Raw genomic sequence first — 24176 nt, 5'->3', positions numbered from 1 at the left:
AGAGCACTGAAAAATTAAAAGACTCACCAGGATCACTGACAATATGCTTCAGAAGCTGGAACAGAACCCAGGTCTTCTTGATTCCAAAGCCTCTCTGTATCCACTATACTACAATGCTACAAAAACTAAGGGGAAATTATTTCTGCTGCTTCAAACAGATCTTCTTAAGGTAGAGAAATGCATAATATTTGTAAAGATGCAAAATATTGAGAAGTCCAAAGTTAAAAGAGAAATGTGTAAAAGGTTTGTAGTTTGCTACATTGTTTTAAAATATAAAAATTTGAAAATTTCGCTTTTGAAACAATTGTTTTCTACCATATTTTATAACATTTATTTCAAATGTAGGAGGCTTGCCTTTTCTATAAGAGGTTATGATATGAAATAGAAGGTACTGAATTCCTTTTGGAAAAATATCCTATTTCCAGAGGAATTGTCCCATAAGTATAAGGTATCAGCACTGATACCTTCTTTTTTTTCTTTTTTTTTTAAATTTTTTGCAGGGCAATGGGGGTTAAATGACTTGCCCAGGGTCACACAGCTAGTAAGTGTCTGAGGCCGGATTTGAACTCAGGTACTCCTGAATCCAAGGCCGGTGCTCTATCCACTGCGCCACCTAGCCGCCCCCAACACTATCCCTTGCTACCCACTCCATTTAACATAGCTAAAACATCCACATTACTACAGATCAATTAGTAGGCTTGATACCTGTTTCAAAAGCAGCACTGATAATTTCTGTTAAGATTTGTAGGTCTAAACATCTGGTTTTATAAAGATGTAACAAACTTAATAGAATTAAAACAAACTTTATTACAGCATATGTGTTGTATTAATTTACACAATGAGATATAAAAACATACTGCTTATATTATACAGAAAAGTTGACATCAATAAGAATATTTAAAACAATTACTACTTTTGCACATGACATACATGTTGATAAAAAGCAATTTTACACAATACTGTTTACTAAATAGTAAATAAACCCTTCCCAGAGGGAGCTATGGCTCACTCTGTAAGGGATTGCACTAACATGTTCAGGATTTAGACTGTCAAGGTAACTAGACACCTTGAAGGAGGCAACTTTCTAGAAGCATAGATGGGACCCAGTTATGGCTTTGGATTCACACTCCCCAGGGAGAAGCTAGGTTATTTCAATGGTAATGATACCACTATGAATCCTAATAGAAAATCTGACTCCCAAGGTCAAGTCATTCTAGGACACCATAGTCGGACATAGAGATTAAAATGGAAGGAATCCATATACTAACTCCTAGTCTGTGACCCTAGAAAAGTGTTTTCTGCACAGTGCTCTAGTCCTTGCAGTTTTCAAGTGGTACTCTTCCTGCAGCCCTGTATTTTCTCCTTTTTCATCATGTACGTCCCTATCTTAAAGTTTCTACCTCTTCTCGGTCACTTACTTCTGGTCTAGAGGACCTGGGTCAAGAAAAGCAGGTAGACAAGGAGGAGTAATAAAGAAAGGAAAATTGCCTGAGAAATAAATGTCACAAATGACATAGGCAGGAAAAATGATATGAAATAATAACTTATTCTTTACTCCTTCATACACTTGAGTGTAACCCTCGGGAAACTTCTCATAAAGACCTTTGCCCTAAAGAATCAAGGGGCATAGAGAACTGGACTTGGAGGCCAGGAAGACACTGGTTCAAATTCAGATCTCTGATCCATCCAGCCCTTTATGATCCTGGGTAAATCATTAAATCTTTCAGTCTCCCAGGCAACTAACTCTCTAAGACTGATCATCTGAATTGGGTGAAAGAAAGGAGGTTCCTCATCATAGGTTCAGATATTTCTCCTCTCTCCCATCACCCCCCCCAAAGGAATCAAGGGGAAGATGAATATCAAGTTCCATCCTTGGAATAAAAAGCACTCCTACATGATGAGTCAAGTTAAAAGAGTCAGATGAAGACCATCTACTCTTAGACTCATGAATCAGAACATTTAAAATAAAGTCATCTGGTACTAAACATTCAATGTTACCACCATGAACACTGTAGGATTTTTATTCCTTCCTAGTAAGATATTCTTTATTCTTCACTTAAAGGCACTCACATCCACACACGGTATGAGGATGACATCATTTACCTTAGGTTGGTGGTGGTTGTTTTTTAAGTGTTGAAAAAAGCATGAAAAAAGCTGGAGAAAAAACAAAACAAAATAAAACAAAAAACAAGAACCACCTTGCTTCTGTAACTAGGTCATATACATTCCATTCCATACCTAAAAGTCACTTCAGACTGTGGTCATCAGTTTTAAAGAGCCAGACCTAAAACGAAGAATTTTCTTTTTGAGATTATGAGAGGCCTTAATTTTTACAAAAGTCTTTGTGTGGTTGTCATGAAGAGCCGGACCTGTGACTGCTTGGAGAGGGAGAGTCTGAACAAACTGGGACCAAATCAATCCCCCACTTTCTTCAGAGTCACTGGTGGTGGTGCTCTCCCCAACAAACTCCACTTCGCTTAAGCTTGACTCACTGTCCCCAAAGCAGTTGGTAGTATAGTTACTCTGCTCGTCTTCACTGGTGTCCACCACTGTGGAGTGGAAGAGGGACTCGCACTCTGCAGAGTATTCAGAGTCACTAGCCACATATGCATATGGGCTCACATACGGAAGAGGGACCTGGTTGTAGACCCCCATGGGCTCCCTGCGATTTCTCCTCGCCCTTCTCAAGGCTTCTTCGTAGGAGATCTCAGCGGACGACTTCCACCGCCTATAATCGGTTCGCTTATGTTTCGGTTTGGCCACAACTGCCTCTCTTCCGTGCCCATGACCGTGGAACTTGGTCACAGGCCGATGGAGACCGCCTGTAGGCCTGCTGGAAAGACCGGCCTCAGCCTGGGAGCTTCCACCCTTCTTCCCCCTGGAGGAGACTTTTTTGAATTTCTTATTTGTATCCAAGTCATCAGGGAAATGACACTTCTTGCTCACCACTCTGCTTTTTTCCCTCACTGTCTGTAAGCCACTTTCCACCGCATTAGGTCCATGGGCTCTGTGCTTCAGGGTTGAGCTCTTGAGGATTCGGACATTTTTGTTGGCTCTATGTAACTTACTACTTTGCTGCTGCCCTGGAATAAACTGAGCATTTACCAGAAGCCCATCCTCCAAACTCTGGGAAGAAGAGCCCTCGCTCTTGAAATCTAAAGAAGGTCTCTCTTCAATAGGAAGGGAGGAAGGCAGGGGCGGAGGAGGTGGCACAGCAGGAGGAATTGCTGGCAGAGCTGCCTGTGAGCTGGTTTTCTGTGACATCTTTTTCAGTGGCTGGACAACTTTGTTCTCCTGTTGGAGAGCTGGGACGCGGCCAGGACTTTCTTTTGGAGAAGCAGTAAAGAGCTGACCATTTTCTTTAGGGGAATCCCCTGCCCCAGAAACAGGGCACCATGCAAACTCCTGGGAGCCTGGCTTGACATTTTTTGGCAGGTGCTTGCTTTGATGATCTGGGGCTGCGTTTGGCGGGCAGCCCACAGACACAGGCATCCTCCGGCTTTCCAGCTGTTCTCCCTTTGAGTCTTTCAACCACTGCTTCAGTGGGGAGAATGTGCCATTCTCCAAAGTGGTTGTTCCACCAGAATGCAAACAGGCTTGTTTAGAATTCTTAAGGTTAACACTGTTACTGTGTGTAACTCCACCGGTTGCTCTAACACACATGCTCCCATGCCTAAGAATGCCCTTTGTGGGGTCAGCATTCACGCTTGTCCGCAGCTTATTAGTCCTAACAGGATGTGTTTTTTTCTGCACTAGGCTCAAGATGTAACCATCTATTTTCTTATTGGATGAAGGATGGGACACAGACATTGAGTTGCTTTGTGGAAGGGAAGAATTATCTGCTTTGACAGAATCTAGTTCCGAGCCAATGCAAACATCATTAGCACTGCTACCAAGTTGTCCCTCATCTTTGACAGAGCTGTTGGTCATGGAAAGAAGAAACATTGGACTCTGTACAGCTACAGCATGAAGCGGACTTGGATAGCGGTATATATCATTCCCATTTTTAGAGACCAAATCACACTGATATTTAGGATTCACATCTGCAATGACGTCGAGAGAATTAGAATGTTGCATAGAGAGCGATCGGCAAGCATCTTCACACTGCCCTTCTTTGTGGTCCAACCATCCTATGAGATCTGAGGAGACAAAAAAATCAAAAAGTATTGTGTTCATTAGCTCGACTATGTTTCTGAAGTAAGGAGAATATTATTGTTTTACAAATCTTAAAGCATGATTCATGGACAATGTTGTGGACATACTGATGAATCAATCAAAATATTTCCCACTTGGAACTTTCCTTTTAAGGAGTCTGGAAAATAAATGTCCACTAATCTCCCCACCCTTACTTGGCTTTTGAGGTAGAGATGAAAAGTTAATTTTACATTAAAAAAAAAAAGACGACTTTTTAAGCCATTAAATTATAAGCTCCTTGGGGGCAAGGACTGTCTTGTCTCTTTTTGTATACAAAACTCTTAGCACACTGCCAGGCACATAGTAGGCACTTAATAAATGTGTAGTGAGTGATCTGAAAAAAACTGAGAATGATAGTAAAATTACTCACTGTGTGACCTTTGGCAAATCACTTCATTTCTCTGGCCTTCAGTTTCCTCATCTATAAAATGTGAAAGTTGAACAAGATGAAGTCCTTTCCATTTCTAACATTTTTAAATCCATTATCTATAATCTTATCTATCTCCTACAGGTCTCAGAGCAAATCTTTCCTCTATCTTGATCTTACCTTTTCATCATTTTGTAGTTAAGCTACATAGTAGATAAAATGCTTAACTTGTGGTCAGGAAGACCTGAATTCCAATCTTGCCTCACACACTTCCTAGCTGTGTGGCACTGAGTAAGTCGCCTAACCTCTGCCAGTCACGGTTGCCCTGACTATAAAATGGGGATAATAATAGTACCCCTTACAGAGCACTGATTTGAAGATCAAGTGAAGAAATATATTTAAAGGTTATGTAAACTTTGCTATATGCAATGCAATGCTGCGGGTGGTGGTGGTGGTATATTACCTAGGTATCACAGTGGCTGGTGTTGAACTTAAAGTTAAGAAAATCTGAGTTCCAATTCTGCCTCAGACCACTTACCAACTGTGTGACCCTGGGCAAGACACTAAACCTCTCCATGCCTCATTTTCCTCATCCATAAAATAGAGATGATAATATAGCATTTTTGTGAGGATCAAATGAGATAACATATGTAAATCACTTTGAAAACCTTAAAGCACTATCTTGTCATTGCTGTTCAGTTATGCCTTACTCTTCATGACCCTGTGGATTATAGCATGCCAATACTGTCCATTGAATTTTCTTGGCAGAAATATCGGAGTAGTTTGCCATTTCCTTTTCCAGTGGATTAAGGCAAACACAGTTAAGTGACTTGCCCAGAGTCATACAACTAGTATATATCTGAGGCCACATTTGAACTCAGATCTTCCTGACTCCAGGTCCAACACTCTATCCACTGAGATATCTAGTTGCCTCTAACATACTATTTAAATGCTAAATTTTCTTATTCTTATTCATTATTATTGTTGTTAATATTATTTGTAGTTTTCCCTTTAGTTCAATTAAGCTCAAATATTTAATAAGTATTTATATGCAAGGCACTGTGCTAGGTATACACTGGAGAGACAAAGATACAAAATAAAAGACTATTTCTACCCTCAGGGAGCTTATAGTCTATTTCTTTACTTTTGTCATTTATTGCAATAATACAGATTCTTTTGTATTTTCTTAAGAAAATTATCTTGATTGGCATTATAATATTCAAGAATAACTGCCACAAAGAAAATCATGAAAAGTAGATCATTTACCAGAATCTCATCATTACTATAACAGTAGCTCCTTAGATGTTCATTTGTGATACCTTGATTTATTCATGATTTCTCATCTAAGTGAATTCCTGTCCATGCCTTCCCATGAATCCTCTATAATGGGGGCTCTCCCACAAAGTGCACTAGAGGTCTTTTTCTAAGACTCTCCAGCTTCATGGCTACTAGGGCTGCACACAGACTCTCCATCATCTGTTATCCCTTCTCTCTCCATCACTAGCCCACCTCCTTTCCAAGGGCACATGTCCCTAGAGACACTTTCTACACAAATTTTTATATACTAATAGTACCATGCTTTGATTAATCTAAAGAAAAAATGTAGTTTTTTTGGAGGGGAGGGAAAACCCTTAATAAGTGACTTAATGAGTTCTTGATTATGAGTTCTTGGTGCCAATGAACCTAGAAACCATTGTCAGGCAAACAGTTTGTATTTTTACCAGGAAGGGGTTCTACATTCTTCCAAGAAAAGACCCTTCCTCAGTCACATTCCCCAGGGCTCATCTTTTACCTCCAGTCTAGAATTCACTTCTATTCAAAAATTTAATAAGTTTGCAGTTTTTAAAAAGGTAACAATCAAAACCTTGATCAAAGTTTAATTTCCAACATCCACCAATGATTCAAATGTAAGATTACTGACTTTATTCATCATTTTCATCTGCTTTCTTTCTGTAATAATACATTCATTATTAATATTTCTTCTATAATATAAAGTTAATTCTAAATATCAAATAATATTTTAATTGCCCCTCAGTTATCTGAAGAGAACAAAATTTTGAGATTATCACTGCTCAATTAAAGCTCCCTCCAGTTAGGAGTTCTTTTCACTGAAAAGCAATATCTGAAAATCAAAAGTGTATCCCCTTCTCATTATTCTTAAATGGGGAAGAGGTTTAAAGTTTTTTCCTTCTCTAAAAAAACAAAAGCCTTTTCCTTCTTTTAGAAGTATTAACAGAACTGCCCATTTCAAGGGAAATATGTCAAAAAACAATAACCAAATATAACCTTCCTTCCCCTTTTATCTCAGGCACTCCAAAAAAGAAAAGTTATCCATCTTACATGCTTGTCCTGCATGTCTTCCAGAGGCAATAACCCTATTTATAGAGTACTTTAAGATATGATTATAAAATGCTTTGTAAATAGCTTCTCCCCCCCCCCCAACTGCTGTCTTCTCCCTTTTGAGGAGTAAAAAATTTCAAGGCGTAAAATTAACTTTCAAGAAAAATTACATCAAACGAGATGTCAGTTTTAGAATCTCACCTAATTGAATGAGTCCCATTGTTTCTAAATTATATGACTACGAGATTTTTCTATGGGATTTATTTAGGGGAGGAGACCCATTAATCAGTTTCCAAGGAAATCATTCAATCTTGTACCAAATTGCCTTTAATAGGTTTATAAAAATTTCCTTTGAGAACAGTTCAGTACAGAATTGAATACAGCAATCTGTAAACTTGGGTACATGAGATAGCCAATACTACAAATTTGTTTTTATATCAAACTATTGGGATTGAATACACTGTTCTCAAACAAAGAAATCATTCAATTACCAATCCTCTGCTGCTCTGTATCAGGCAGCCCTATCTTTCACATAGGAGAATTCAACCTCGAACAGATAATTGCAGTCAGACAAAGGATATAGCACCATATTCCCATCCCTATACCTCGGTCTATAGTCTCTGCATTGCCTTTTCTCTTGCCTGGAGGCTGTGTGATAAGAAGGAACATGGGGGCATGCAGAAAATGCCATGGATGCACCATGAGGGAAAAGGTACACATGAAAATGGTTCTTAAAATAGCACAGGTGTTATCACAGTCTCGTTATACCACACTCCACTGTGCTCTTTCTCCAGAGACAGAATAGCATCTTTCACACTGGTGACCATATCTCATTCCTCTGGGAAGTAAGGTATAAAAAGGAACTAATCTTTCAGCCAAAGGATTCTGTGAGACATAATAGGACCACTGATCCCCTGGGTGCTAAAAACAAACAAACAAAAAAACCAACCCCTTGGCACTTCCCTGATGAATAAGATTAACTTAATAATAACTCCACTTCTAAGTTAGTGAATAAGCAGATTCATATCCTGGTTCTGCCAGTTTCTATAACCTGAGTGACTTTGGGCAAGTCATGGCACCTCTCTGTGCCTTGGTTTCCTCATCTGTAAAAAAAGTGGGGGTGAGGAGGCAGCTAGGTGGCACAGTGGATAAAGCACTGGCCCTGGATTCAGGAGGACCTGAGTTCAAATCCGGTCTCAGACACTTGACACTAGCTGTGTGACCCTGGGCAAGTCACTTAACCCCCATTGCCCTGCAACAAAACCAAAACAACAACAAAAAAAGTGGGGGTGGGAATAGATGACCTCTCAAGAAATCTTCTAGCTCTAGATTTGACTGCATCTGTCATTTCTATTATCTTTTCAAATTAGGAGAAATAGTCAAAACTCATATTCGAACCTCAGGTTTCCAGATCTCCAATGTTGGCAAAACATTTCTGGTGATAAACCAGAGTCATTTGAAGTTAGAAGATGACCTAAATGCATGCTATGAGGGTTATTATTAACCCTCTACTGTATTGAACCAAGTAGCCTTTCTTTTCATATATGAGAATTCAAACTATAGATACTATAGTTATCTATTTGATACTACAGTTCATGATGCAACTAAAAAGTAGCTGAATTAGAGACCCTGGATTCTAGTCCCAGCTCTGCAATTTTTTACACATGTGACCTAGGCCAAGTCACTTCACCTCTCTGAGTCTCAAATGTCTATAAAGCAAGAAGTTAGCGCTAGATCCTAGCTTTCAAACTTTTTTGACTCACAGTTCAATATAGGAATCAATGAATAATGAAGGTGCACTGAACGTGTAAGTTATTAACAAAGAAAGATTCCCAGGAACTGGGACCCCCAGAACCATTACCCAGACCTTAGGATTCTTCTACTCCTCCTTTTCCTCCCCCATTACCTCAACTTGTTCTTTTATTACCTTCCCAAAACTCAAGCCATAGGAGGCAGCTTTGTGATTCCCAGACAGAGGTTTCCAACACCAAGCAGGAAGGAACAAGTAGCCAAATGCAACTGGAGACAGGGGCTGAGAAATGTGGAAGTCTCAGAGAGCAAGGAAGAGTTTTGTGGCATACTTTATGAAGTGTGAAATAAACTGGTGTGCTGCCATACACACTCTGAGGGTAGCTAGGTGGCACAGTGGATAGAGTGCCAGGCATAGAGTCAGGAAGACTGTCTTCTCAAGTTCAAATATGGCTTTAGACACTTATTAGTTGTGTGATCCAGGGCAAGTCACTTAGCCCTGTTTGCGTCAGTTTCCTCATCTGTCAAATGAGCTGGAGAAAGAAATGGCAAACCATTACTGTATCTTTGCCCCAAAAACATCCAAATGGGGTCATATAGAGTCCAACATGACTGAAACAATTGAACAATAACAGCATACACCCTTTGAAGACCAAGGCTTTATCTTCTCTAATTGTCCCTTCTAGCACAAACATTTCTAAGAATCTTACCTGTAGATTTGGGGTGTCCATCTGAGATATTTAAAGATGTTTCCAAAGGGCTGCAAAAGCAGGTGCTGGAATGGCAACTGGATAAACACTCACAGAAGACAGAATTGGAGGAATTGGAAAGTGATCCTGAGGCCCCATCACTCAACTCATAAAACCCTAAGAATACAAACACCATTTGGAATTAGACTGCTTTGAGGAACCTAAGCATTCCTACTTAAAAGGAAATTTTCCCTAGAAAAGTTAAGAAAAGGTTTGAAGGTGAATTTAGGTTCACTGGATTTCATGTTCTAATTTTACAGCTCTATTTCAATTTCTAGGAATTCTGGAAATTGGGATAAAAAGTGGGTTCTAAAAAACCTTATAGTTACTATTAACCACAAGCTGACCTTCCTTTTATTTTTTTCCCTAGGTCCTTTCCATTCATATTAATGAGAGATGAAATGAACAATGAAATAGACACTATGTAAATGTACAAATAGAAAAATCATATATGTCTATGACTTGGTCTTTACTATTATCAGGATTTAGGAGGCTGGGGGGAAAGTTCAAGAGAGGACAGCAGGGAGTAAAGGAAAAATCTATTTTGTGAACCAAATGGTAACAAACTTTTGAAGTAGTCTCAGGAAGTTGAAGTGTGACTAATTTTGTAGCTCACTGCAGACTCTCTCACATTTCAAAGAAGGAATGCTCTTTCAGAAATTTAAATAAAAGCCTTATTTTTTTTTTAACTGGAGAATTCACTCTGATCAATGTCACTATTTTTACCTTTGGGTCTTTTTTTTCCTTCCTTCAAAAGGATGGTAAGGGTTATTTTTCCTACATTGAAAACACAAACTTATTACAGTTTGACAGGTCTTGAAAAGCTGATAAGGGACATTTGTATTCAAGTAAAATATAGCACAAGAATGCAATCAGTTACTAGAAAGCATAGGAACTTTACCTGAACTAGGACGGCTATCTGTCTCCAGGTGTTCTTCTGATGTTTTTTCTACATCCAACCTTAAATCACTTATCTGCTTGTCTAGTTCTTGCAACTGATTTAATAGACCAGCATCTCTTCTCCTCAAACAGTTCTGAGGTGGAAAAAAGAAAAGAAAATTAAGACACATTAGTGAGAAACAGATGTTGTTACATATACCAAAATTACCTCATCTCACACATCAGTTCTCAATTTTCCAAGGCCAAAAATTTACCCACGAGAATGGAAATAAACAAAAGCCTCAAAAGGAAAATCTCATTAAATCTCATTTTATTTTTATACATTATACATTAGAATAAAATGCATTATTGTATACAAAAACTTTGGGTATAAAACCAATATCTTTAACATCTACCTACTACTTTCAAGCTACACCCTTTAAAAGTTAAATGGTTCTTAAAAAAGAGAACCTAACACTTTACCTATAAAGAATCATCTAAAATAAATTATTTTATAAGAAACTTAATAATTTGATATCACTAATTAATAGAAACTATGATCTAATCTAGGCTGTGTTCCAAACACAGATAGCCTATATAAAGTTTTGTTAGTTATTTTTCTGGGTACAATCAGCATAAGTGCCTTAAAATGAGAAACTACAAACGCTAGTTAGTGCCAAGTACTGTGTGAGCTGGCTGAATTTGTGACTGAGAGGTAGAATTTGAACTAGTTCAGATTTCCCAAGCGAAGCATCAGTTCTGCTAACTCATCAGTGCCATCTAGTGGTCTGCCAGAAAAACAAAATACTACCCAGAGACAGCATCTGGTTCAAATCATGAATGTCAAGTGTACAAATTAAAATAGTATCAGAAACACTGGCTAAGCTAGAATTCTCCTGATACAGTGAATGCTGTACTCATCTGGAGCAGACAATAGATATGTGCCATTTACGACAATAAGTAAATGAAGATAAAAATGCTATTGCATTAAACATGCATGACCAACCAAAATTAGCCCAAGCTAGTGTCATGTCCAAATTCGGTCCGCAGCCAAAGAATTATGTAAGAAAAAGCCAAGTCACGTCAGGATCATAGGGTGGGCTACGCTACGTAACTTTTTACTGTAAAAAAAATTGCATGAATATTCAGTGTTCTTCCTGAATATCCATAGGCTTGAAAGCTTTGGGACACAAACCACAACCATTTGATGAAAATGTTTATTAAGGGAAAATTAGCTGAGTCAAAATTAGCTGAATCAAGAATCTTGAAGTTACACACACACACACACACAATGAGAAGGCAACAAATGACTCCACAGCACCTCATTGTTTGTGTTGGCCATTAATCTTTCAGCATAGTTATTGAGGAGAATTCACATGAGGGTTTAGTTCCTGTTTTCCAAACTACATTTTGAGGACAGTGAAAACAAAAGACTCCGCCATTGCTATGAGACTGGGTTAAAGACATTACTCGATGCCTCTTAGGTTTTTTTGTTCACCCTTAATGGAGACTGCTTAAAATGGCCCATTCTGATAGAATCCAATAAGATGATTTCCTTCATCCGCCCCACAGTTGGATTTCAGAGTACAGTAGATATAAAATAGTATACATTGGGGGAGGGGCGCCACTCAATTTACATCAGTTGCATTTAGTTTTAGCTCCATTATGCAAAGAAGCTTCCATTTGAAATTAAGCTTCAGATCAACTGCAAAAGCTGACACGTAGAAGAGTTCTGGGAATGACAATGAATTAACCGACCTACTCCCTAAGGTCATTTCAATTTAATGGTGTTTTTTTTTAAGTCATTTCATTTGAGATGAAGAATTTAATCACACCAAGAGCCCCTTTCTTGCCTTTTGTTACTTTTCAGAGTGAATGAAAAAGGAAAAAGAAAAAAAGGAAGGGAACTCACAAAACTTGCCAATGAAATTGTTTAGCCCCGCTGAAAGCATTTCGATGACTTTCACTAACTGAAAGGAAAAGGAAAGCAGAAGGTCGTAATCAGACTCAGCAGAGAAGATGCTGAGCCTTAGCATGGAGGTGAACTGAAATTAGTCCCAACTCTAACCCTCACCTGATCCAGACACAATGCACGCGCGCGCCCACATGTACACACAGTGACACCAAAACGCAAGAATGGAGAATGCTTTGGGGGTACTGGGATAGGAGGTGCGGGGGAGAAAGAGGAGTGAAGACAGAGAAGAGGCTTTAGCAAGGAGTGTCTTTGTAACACACTGTAAACTCCTTGAAGTCAAGGACGATTTCATTTTTTGCCTCCGTATCCCCAGCGCTAAAGTTAGTAGACTGTCTAACAATGCAAATTCCTGCAGCCCGAAGCAAGCTCCCTCTGCCCCAAAAACCTCAGTCGGGGACCCCAGGTTCTCCGCCCGTCGGCTCTACCTACCAACTGCTGCCTCAGCAGCAAGATGTTCTCCTCTAAGTACTTCTCTTCCAGGCGACTGCGCTGGGAGGCTTCTCCAGGAGCCTGCAGCTCCCCAACAGCCCGAGTGGGCGCCACGCCCCCGGCTCCGGCTCCGGCTCCGGCCCCGGCCCCGGCTACAACCCCCGGACTTCGGAGAACACTCCGGACTAGCAGCTCCTGCCGCTGCCGCAGGAACTCCAGCTCGGCCAGACCGGCCAGCGTGGCCTCCAGTCGCTCCCGGGTGCGCTGTCGCTCAGTGTCCGCCTCGCCCTTGTCCCGCCAGCGCCCCTCGGGCTCCACCGCCCGCTGCTCTCCCCGGGGCGTCTGTGGCTCCGGGTCTTTCGCGGTCACGGCTGAACTCGGTTTCATGTCCTTCGCCCTCTTCCCAACCCCTCATCCGACTGGAAGAGGCGTGCGCGCCCCTCACCCTGCTGGAGCTGCTCCGCAGGTGGAGGCAATGTTCCCCAAACGCTGTGTGCTGGAGAAAAGAAATCAATTGCTCCTCTGCTGTAGCTACTGCTGGTGGGATAGGAGGCGGGGCGAGGGGTTCATGCTGCACAGGACTGGGGGGACACGGGGCAAGAGAGGAAGAGAAATTCCTTCCTCACCACAGTCCCTGTTTCTCAGCTCCAGCCTCCCAGGACGGCAACGGAGGAGCAGAGTGTGGCCAGCCAACCTTGTGCACACCCACCCGTCCGTCCTGGGGTTGCAGCCCCCTCCTCTGACTCTCCCAGGTCTCCTCCCAGCCAGGATCCTCTGCTGATAATGCTGCTCCGCGCAACGTCACACACAGCTTTGCAGCTCTGCAAACCCTCAATCCCACATCCTCTTTCTTTGGTCCTGCCCCCCTGTCTATTTCTCACTCTAGCTTTATCTTTCCCTCTCTCCTGTCAGGCTCTCTTCTCTTCTATTTTCGTTCAGCGCCTTGTTCTAGTCACTCGGTCCTCCCCGCCCCCTCTCCTCTCTCCTACCTCTTCTCTCCCCCTGTCACCCATCCCCCCTTTCTCGTTCACTGAGCCCACTTTTTTTTTCCTTTCTTTTCCTTATTGGTTCTCCTATTTCGTACAACTCAAGGGGCAACTGACTTGAGTCCCAGTATCCAGTTACAATCGGACTTGGAGCCAAAGTCCACGAAATAACAAAACGGTTGGGCTCCCCTGAGAACTTTCAAAAACTCTGATTTTCAGCACAAAATCTTAACCCTTTCTACACAAAACCACCCTACATATCAACTTAAATTGAATTCACGTTTCTTTCCTAGTAATGACTGAAGTTATCCCCCCCTCCCCCGGGGTGGGGATTTGTTTCTACACAATTTGTTGGGTTTGGTTTGTTTGTTGTTTTTTTTTTTATAAGATGGAGAATTTTGAAACTCTTTAACTCCTAGATCGGTCCCCACCCCCCACCCCCAGAAGTGGTGGAAATCTCACTATAAAAGGTATTTGAAATTGGACTGTAGGAAATCAATGGAAAGTAAACTGTTGGCAATTGCCTTGTCGTTTAGATCCTCAGGGAGCATTAAAGGTGACCTAATAATAGTGGGGGGGGTTCCACCTTCCATCCCTATGATTAATTTCTCCAGAGGGGCTCACAGAATAGTTTCCTTCATGATAGTATTCTATGTAGCTTGATTATTTCTACTTAGGACATTAGACACAAAGAGATTTGATGTCATAAGTTGTGTTGAATAAACAGGAGCTGGTTCTTTGCTGCTAATGTTTTGGATGGGAGAAAGCTTGTAATGTACCCGCATACATACACAAACCCCCTTATTTATTTGGATTCCACTCAAATCAGAATTTTCAGTCACTCAGACTTGGTATTAATGATTTTGAATGAGTTTAAAATAAGTGTTCCATATATTTATGTATATAATCCAACTGTGCCCATGTTCTCCCTTTCAAGAAAGAAAGGACATTCTTTGTAGTATCTAAGTTCTACCCTCCTTTCAAGTCCCAACCTACAGATGGCCCCAGAACACAGTGACAGCCAAAAAATCTAATGAAATCTTGGGCTGTGTCAACTGAAGCATGGTGTCGGAAAGAGAAAAGTGATAGTCTCCTTGTACTTTGCCCTCTTCGGACCACATCTGGATTTATGTGTTCTAATCAGGGTGCCACCATTTAAGGGAGAGGTTGCCAAGCTGGAGTGTGTCCAGTGAAAGACAATCAGTACTGTGAGGTGAATGAGAATCAGGCCATATGAGGATCAGGAAAGGACTGAGATTCAATTTGTATTGGATGGTCACATGTTAAAGATGTAAGGCATTTTTTAAAATATATGGTATAGACATGTACACATGCATCCATATATCTATACAAGTGGAAAGAAAGTATGTGTATATCTACATATCGGACAGTGCATATGTTATGTATATGTGTACATATATGTGTATATGAGACATATATGTGTGCATGCACCTTGTATAAACATATGCATATGCTTTCTCCCCAACACAATTTTAGTGCTTCTTTGCATCCTAGTCATTTTTTCATTAGCTTATACCTTAAATCTCTATATAAATACTAGCTATTCTTTACTGATATCCTTTTATGTCTAATATTAAAAATATAATTTTAATGTAATAAACTGCATTTCTTTACATAGTCTCACAAAACATACCTTGGATTTTTCACTTTATTCCCTATACATAGTAATATGATCCTTTCATAACCTTTATTCCAAATTTATAAAATATTAATAAATTAATAAAATTGTGTTAGAAATCAGATCCAAATAAGAAATTTTATCAGATGATCATTACCAAAACCCAAATTAATTGCTTTTACTGAGTTTATAATACAGTATTTATTAGCCTTCATTATAGGTAGGGCTCGGAGCCTAAAGGACTATCCTATCTATTTCAGTCTATCCAATAACATTCATCCATGTTCGTTGTCATTTCCCCAGTCTTTCTCTAAAAATTGTTACCAGCTATTTTTAATTAGTTTTTTGTTGTTGTTGTTGTTGTTTAATGTTTAGAAGGCATGTATAATTTTGGCCTCTAATTTTAAGCACAGACAGTAGGGGGAGAAAAGAAATCAGCAAATTGACATATGCTTTTTAACATGTCGCTAATGTAAGTCAGGTAATTCCCTCCATCCTTCTGTCATTAGACTAAAACCATAACACTTGCCATAACAACTTCACTTGCTAATCACCATAAAAGAGTTCTAGCATCTCCTAGTCTCAAAACAAATGCAGCAGATATTTTGCCAATAAACCAGGAGGGGGAAAAGTTTATAATTTCCAAAGTGCCTATTATACATGAATAAATAATGCAGTTCATTCAAAGGCCAATTAAAACAAACAGGCTGTCAAAGTTAGAAGCAAGGGGCTCAATGCTACAATTGTTATTCAGGGAAAACTCTAAGTGATCAGAAGATTAAGGGTGATGGGTCAGGTTGCCTCCTATTCTGCTCTTAACGGGGCAGCCTAATTTTCTTCTCTCCCGTCTGGTTCCTTTGCTTTTTCCTACTTCTTTGATTCTTTGTTTTGGTTGCAGGTACGGAGAAAGCAGTTTAAACAGATCACCCACTGCTTTCCTCTGTTGCCAGCAGGATCTGACCTCCCCCTGCTGTTCTGATTTTTTTAAAAAGTAGTTTGTATTGCTCCTTGTTCAGTTACTTCATTATCTCCTCACTAGTCATTGTACCCTTTGGCTTCCCCAGATATGCTGCTTTTTGTTACCCAGAAAGCCTAGCAATCAGTACTAGAGAGATTTGCTGATATAAGTGTGTGGCTTAAATTAATATGTGTTTGAGTTACTTAACATGTGCTTGAAGCCATTTCCTGGGAAATGTCAGAAAGGGTCACCCAGATGTATAGTCTGATGCCTTACATTTGGCAGTCCAGCACTTCACATCATTGCCACTAGTGTCTGAAAATCATTCTATAAATGCCTTGTCCAGCAGTGAGCTCTCTCTTGCAGCAAAGAGAGGCCAGGAACATCAATTGCACACTTTACAATATAGCATGGCAACAAAATGATGCCTTGTAGCTTTTATGGCCAAACAAACACAAATGATGTAATTGGGGAAAGCTGTCCCAGAATAAGAGAGGGAAAAAAAAAGTAAATGGCAATCCTTTGAGCAGGGGCAATGACCACCAAGCTAAGGATTTGGGATCAAAGCTCTAGTAAGACTTCAAAGCCCATTTGAGTCAAATTCCAAAAGAGCTATAGTGAATTAAACTTTATATATAAGCTAATTACAGGCTGGGATATGCAATTAGGCTTCAATGAGAATTTGAAGGGAAGAAAGCGGACATTGAAAAAAATTAAAGGAAAAAGGAAAGTTGGTAGCAAAACTGGGCATCATCATGGCCCTGGACACTTTTAAAAGCCTTTTGAGGGCAGAGGAGAATAAAAGAAGGGCAGAAGAAAGCATGCAGCAAACTTTTGACAATGTGAGTCTTGTTTGGAAGACTATGGAGTCTGATACAGCTCTCACAGACTATACTGTTACAGGACAAGATATGCTTTTCTCCTCAGAAGGAAAGGCAGATCAAGCTGGCTTCTGACTATCTCGCTATATTATTAAAATTAATCTATGTAGCCAAGGTTTCCGTTGAAAGGGCATAACCTGCTTCCATCAAGTTTGGTAAATAATTTCTTCAGCATCTTGGAATTTCTAGCCCTAAGTACAATCCCTTCCAAAGTCAACCCTATCTGTCTGCTTTATGGAGTGACTTGCTTCTCTCATGGTCTTAACCAATGATTCTGCCACTTGCTACTGTCTTCTGACCTCTATACTCTACCATCTTTTTCACAACTGTTATTGATTGTGAACTGGGTAAAACATTGAGTGTACAAATACCCTAACCATAATATTATTAAATATATATATATATGCATATATGACATCACTCTATGCCTAATTAAAATAGATTTTTAATCAATTAAATTGTTGGTCTTTTGCTTTTATGTTATTTCATTGGTTGAAACTCTGCAAGTTTGACTTTTGATCAATTTCATTTTTATTTGGATTTTCCTCATATATAGCATTGTAATCTGAATTTCATATTTTGGAAAATTTTCAAACATATTATAGAGTACAGTTATGCCTTCCACAGTACAGATTTTCCCCATCAAGGTTTCAGTATATTGTGGTTCAGCATAAGAAATTAAATGGGAATTTGGGGGGAGTTTTGCAGAAGCCACAGACAATACACAAAGGCCAGTGGACAACATAGAAAAAGTTTAGAAACTGAAAAATGCATAAAATATATGTATGATATTATATAATATAGCCCATAACCAAATACCTAACCCAATTTTACAATAAGGTACTATAAATACCCCACAAAAGAAAAGGAAAAAAAATTCAGACTTCTCTGGTTGGAAGAGAGGGCCAAAAAATTTTACATGGTTTTTCCAGATCACAGAGGAGCCATGGCCCTAACACCCTCGATGTGGAAGGGACAACTGTATTTCTTTATAGGTTAGAAATGATGGCTTTAGTTTAGTTTAGTTTTAGTTTAGTTTTAAATAACAAAAACTCAAATTTACTCCCTGAGTTTCAACTTGGAAGATTATGGGGACATATAATAACCACTCATGTTAAATAGTACTTTAAGGTTTACCTAGTGATTTTCTCACAACAATCCTATGAAGTAAGTAGTACAAGTATGATTGCTGTCATTGTACCAATGAAGAAACTGAGGGTCCAAGAAGTTAAATAACTTGCCAATGGACATGAAGACTCATACCGCTTGGATGAGCAATAAGATGGTGGACAACTGGGCCTTGCATCCTTGCCATTGCTCCCTAGAGTTCACTGACCCTTACTATCTGCCCTGCCCACTATGCCCTCTAGACTCAGCCATTGCCATCTGGCCTGCCTTTGTACCCTAAACACTCTAAGGTTTTGTCATTTTATCAGCCCTGCCGCTGAACTATCTTATTTATGTTGTCTCCTCTAATTAGAATACAAGTTTACTTCACTCAGCATCAGTCCATTTAAGTCTTTCCAGGTTTTTCTGAAAATACTTAAGTGGAACAATGCTGAGTGAAGTGAGCAGAACCAGGAGAACATTGTACACAGTAACAGCAACATTGTATGATGATCTGCTGTGACTTAGCTCGTCTCAACAATGCAATGATCCAAAACAATTCCAAAGGAGTCATGATGGAAAATATTCTCCACATCACAAAAAAGAACTGTGGAATCAGAATACAGATTGAACCATACTATTTCTACTTTTTTTTTCTTTTTTGAGGTTTTTCCCTTTTATTCTGATTCTTCTTTTACAACATGACTAATGCAGAAATATGTTTAATGTGATTGTACATATATAACCTATATCAGATTGCTTTCTGATTTGGGGAGGAGGGAGGGAAGGAAGAGGCGTGGGGAAATTTGGAACTCAAAATCTTATAAAAACAAATGTTGAAAATTATCTTTACATGTAACTGAAGAAAAATAAAATACTATTAAGATTTTTTTAAAAGGGGGCAGCTAGGTGGCGCAGTGGATAGAGCACCGGCCCTGGAGTCAGGAGTTCCTGAGTTCAAATCCGGCCTCAGACACTTAACACTTACTAGCTGTGTGACCCTGGGCAAGTCACTTAACCCCAATTGCCTCGCTTAAAAAAAAGAAAAAAAAAAAGATTTTTTTTTAAAAGGAAGCTCACTGAAAGCATGAGCTTCCTTGATTTTCTATTTGTATTCCCAACACTTAGGACAGTTCTTATCACCTAGTAAGTGCTTAATAAATACTTCCCCATTCCCTTCTGCCAGTCAGTGTTTGAGGTGAAATTAAAATTCAGGTTTCCCAACTCCAAGTCATGAATTCTTTACACTAAGACACTTCTCTAGTACATAAAGTTAACATTTAGTTGGTACCTGCTACATATGAGGGGCAGATAGATGGTATAGTGGACAGAGTGTTGAGCCTGGAATCAGGAAGACTTAAGTTACAAATTTGGCTTCAGACACTTACTAACTGTATAATCCTGGGCAAGTCACTTAATCCCTGTTTGCCTCAGTTTCATCATCTGTAAAAAATGGATATAATAATAGCACCAACCTCCCAGGGTTGTTCTGAAAATCAAATGAAATAATAATTGTAATGACCTTAGCACAGTGCCTGGCACATAGTAAGCTAAGTAAGTTAAGTAAGTTAAGTTAACTGTAAGTTAACTGTCATCACTATTATTATAAGGGTCTGGGGATACAAAGATGAAAAAAGACAGAATCCCTGACCTCTATCAGATTGCAATCTAAAAGGAATGGGGGCAGCTAGGTGGCGCAGTGGATAGAGCACTGGCCCTGGAGTCAGGAGGACCTGAGTTCAAATCCGACCTCAGACACTTAACACTTACTAGCTGTGTGACCCTGGGCAAGTCACTTAACCACAATTGACTCACTAAAAAATAAAAAAAATAAAAGGAATGATGCATCATCTATATAGATACAAGTTAGAATATGATATGGGCAAAGGAAAAGTTTAGACAACATATTATAAGAATTAAAGATAGATCACTTTCAGTTAGGGCAGATCAAGACCATCAAGGATACAAAATTTTTTTGACCACAACTTTGTTTTAATTTGTCTTTTTTGAATTTTCTTTTTTATTATTAATTTTTAATTATTTATTTGTATTTTATTTCCCCCAATTACATGTAAAAATATTTTTTAACATTTTTTAAACTTTGAGATCCAAATTCTCTCCCTCCCTCCACCCCTGCCCCTTGAGAAGGCAAGCATTTTTATGTAGGTTATACATGTTTAGTCATGCAAAACATATTTCCATATTAGTCATGTTGTAAAAGAAAACTTAGGGGCAGCTTGGTGGTGCAGTGGATAAAGTACCAGCTTTGGATTCAGGAGGATCTGAGTTCAAATTTGGCCTCAGACACTTGACACTTACTAGCTGTGTGACCCTGGACAAGTCACTTTACCCTCATTGCCTCACAAAAAAAAAAAGAAAAGAAAAGAAAACTTGGACCAAAAAGAAAAAACAAAGAAAGGAAAAACAAAGACAATTTTTAAAATGTGCTTCGATCTATATTCAGAATTCATCAGATCTTTCTCTGGGGATGGGTAGCATTTTTCATCATAAGTCCTTCAGAGTTGTCTTTGATCATTGTATTGCTGAGAATAGCCAAGTCATTCACAGCTGATCATCTTATAATATCGCTGTTACTATGTACAATGTTCTCCTGGTATTACTCATTTCACTTTGCATCAGTTCATGTAGGTCTTTCCAGGTCTTTCTGAGAACATCCTGCTCATCATTTCTTATAGTACATTAGTATTACAAGGGATAAGAATTTCAATAGAAATATGGAGAGAATGTTTTCCAGATATGCCTGTACCAATGCACAAAATCTTTGGACAATTTAGGAATCCTTTAAATCCACTGGATGAACTGGAGTTACTTGCTACAAGAAGTCTGTTTGGATTGATTTAAGGACTTGGTCATGCCCTGTGGAGCTTGTATAAAGTAACCGGCCTAGTTTAGTATTAAGGATTCTGCATCTGGCTGCTTAGTGGCTAAAGCTTTCCAGTGAAGTCCCTGAGAAGGAATTGGGTAGGGGGTATGGCAGGAGGGGGAGAGGGAATGAGACAAGCCCTCATTTTAGGCTTAGCCTTGGCCTTAGTCTCAGTCTTCTCTCACACCCACCCTCTTGCTTAGAGGAAAATCTTGTGAGCTGTAAGCATGCAACAGCTAAAGACAGTGTCTGCCACCAGGAGCCAAAGACAGACTGAGCATGGTAAGGAAAAGCTTAGTCAAGGAGTCCAGAAGAAAAGCCTCACTATGCCTAAGGAAAATATCTTCAGCAGAAAAATCTCTCAGGGGCTATGAGTTACTTTCTTTACCATATATGTTCTAAACTTGAGCCCACTTTCCCCTGGACTCCTTATGTACTTGTGTGAGAGTGTCACAGACTTTGTTCTTATCATATTACCCTCATAAATATCCCTTTCAAAAATTAATTATCTGACTAACTAATTGATACCAGCGGAGAATTAATAAATAAAAAAACCATCTATGAAGAAGCACTTACTATGTGCAAACAGCTGTGTTAAGGGCTCAGTTGTAAATAGAAAAGTATATAGTCTTTGCTCTCAAAGAGCTCACATTGTCATAAGGAAAGAAAATATATAAGAAGTCTCAATGGCAAGTCACATGGAAAAGTCCTTAGGACATAGTGACAAAATAGATCATAATCTATCTTCTTTAACATTGTTTCCATGGATAAAATCATGTTTGTTCCTGGTTTTTAACTATTTGACAGTGTCAAGAACTTTCTAGGTCTTTGGTAGCTTTGGTTGTTGAGATTTTAGTATTTGCAAAAGCAGTTGCCAGGTCACATCTCTATTGGGGTTATTTCTTGGAATGCCATCATCTACAGGGGCCCAGCTGAAAGCAAAATTAGTGGTCAGGGGAGTACTGCTGTTGAATTCTTGAGCTTTCCTCCCTTTGGGTAGCAATTAGTCAGTAAATGGTGTTAGAGATGGCAAGGAGGACTGGTCCCTTCTCCACAAGGTTTATTCCCCTCAGTGATGGACCCCCAGGTTGGAAGTAGAGCTGGTATTGTGGAGAGCAGGTTCTATACCCAGGGCTCTTCAGCTCAGGGTCCTGGGCTGGTTCCATTGGGGGTTGAAAGCTGCTGGTGATGGTCCAATGGCAATTGTTTGACTCAGTTGGCACATGCTGCTTTCTGTCTATCTCTCAGGATGACTTGCTATTTCATGGGAGGGGGAAGCATACTTGCTAGGGCTATAGCTCTAACCCCCAGCCTCTTGGAGCTGCTATTAGAGTCCTGAGGGAACATAATAGGTACACTCTGGGATCAAAACTGTTACTGCAGTGGACGTTGAGGGAGTAGCTCCAACATATGTGCTTCACTTAGTATTTTTTTTTAAAAATCCACTATGGAAACAATTTCAGCTTATGTCCCCTGGTCAGTCCCTTAGGTCAAAATGGTAGAAAAAGCCTATGAGGCATTGTTGTTGTTGTTGTTGTTGTTCAGTCATTTTTAAGTCAGATGCAACTCTTTGTGACCCCATTTAGGGTTTTCTTGGCAGAAAGATACAGGAGTTGGTTGTCATTTCCTTCTCCAGCTCATTTTACACATGAGGAAACTGAGGCAAACAGGGTTAAGTGACTTGCCCTGGGTCACACAGCCAGTAAGTGTCTAAGGCAAGATTTGAACTGAGGAAGGTGAGTCTTCCTGACTCTAAGCCCAGAACTCTACCCACTATGCCACCTAGCTGCCCTGAGAACTTAAGACCTTTCAAATGAAATCAACTGACACTCTGATATCCGGTAACTTCAATCAAAAAGGGGGAGGGAGGGGAAGGTGAGATTGAAGATGAAATATGTGGCAACATATGGTTTAAAAAAACTAAATGAGAGGAGCCAACAACTTGTTGTTGAGAACCTTGAGAATAATGACTATCTTTTGTATTGCCAGCCTTTCTTTATATTCTCAGTTGCTTAACATAGTAGCTAGCACATAGTAGGTGATAAATAAATGTTTATTGATTGACCATATGAAGCTTCTCATTTCTATATCATGAATACTTTCATATAACAAACACCAGATAATGCCACACACAAAAAATTAAATTGAATATATTTTAACAGACAGGAAAAGACACTGCTGGCATGATTTAACCTTGAGAGCTGTCTGTATACAATCAAATCATCCATTTGTCAATGATAGTATCAAAATTTCTTATTTAAAAAAAAGAAAGAATACAAACTGAGAAATAGTCATAGTGTATGATTAAAAGGATATAATTCTGAATTACTGGAAGTTATTGAAAAATAAAAATAGGAAATGGCCAAAAACAACATTAACACCAATGGCAGAAATTCATCCATATGTTAAATTAATGTAATTTAATTGCCATAACAAGGAGACAAAAAGAGCCCTTAAAGTTCTTTATTCAGAAAATATCTGACTTACCTGCTAAAAAGAGAGGTAACTACTAAAAGCAACACTAGGATTATAATATAAATTCATTTGTAAAATCTTACAAAGAACAATAATGGATGATTATGAGTAGTATAGTCTCAGAAAGCAGAGAGAAGTAATGGAAGGTAAAAGCAGTTTAAAGAAAGCATGGCAACTAAGCAAAGTTTCTCTAAGGGTATTCTGGTATTCAAGAAGGAAAATGTAAGGAAGATGATAAGCAAAAGAAAAATGGAAAAGATTTGGGAAAAAAAAAGAAAATATATCAACAAACTGTTTTCTTCATCAAGGAGAGTGGTACCACTACACTTGGACCCTATCATCAAAGTTCCTAAGATGCTTGTAGACAATGTCGACATAACACTAAAGAGAACAAAGATAGGGAAAGCAGCCTTGTTGGACCACTTATATATATGGAGGACATAGTGCCAGAAGAAATACAATTGTGAAAACATTGAGGAACTGATATGCAAGGTACCTAAAAAAGGAAAAGATACCAAAGGCATGGGCAAAATCTTGAACCTTATTGATGCATAAAAGTGAACA

At 39.2% G+C, this 24176-nt stretch overlaps 1 protein-coding gene across 2 annotated transcripts; it reads right to left on the bottom strand.

The window, feature by feature from the left end:
• Positions 1 to 826: 826 nt before the first annotated feature.
• DACT1 (dishevelled binding antagonist of beta catenin 1) lies at positions 827 to 13198 on the bottom strand. 2 transcript variants are annotated; one of them, XM_043980035.1, is made up of 5 exons: positions 12683 to 13198; positions 10301 to 10433; positions 9361 to 9516; positions 4565 to 4615; positions 827 to 4139 (listed from the first exon to the last, which is right to left on the bottom strand). In XM_043980035.1, exons 1-5 carry the CDS (start codon positions 13067 to 13069, stop codon positions 2251 to 2253), a joined length of 2616 nt encoding a protein of 871 aa, XP_043835970.1. In that variant the 5' UTR covers positions 13070 to 13198; the 3' UTR covers positions 827 to 2250. The 2 variants fall into 2 exon arrangements, with proteins under 2 accessions (XP_043835970.1, XP_043835971.1); XM_043980036.1 differs by lacking the exon at positions 4565 to 4615.
• Positions 13199 to 24176: the final 10978 nt, after the last annotated feature.

This window comes from Dromiciops gliroides, chromosome 2, assembly GCF_019393635.1.
Source record: "Dromiciops gliroides isolate mDroGli1 chromosome 2, mDroGli1.pri, whole genome shotgun sequence".
In the NCBI taxonomy this organism is placed as follows: domain Eukaryota; kingdom Metazoa; phylum Chordata; class Mammalia; order Microbiotheria; family Microbiotheriidae; genus Dromiciops; species Dromiciops gliroides.
This window is presented reverse-complemented; position numbering and strand designations above follow the sequence as displayed.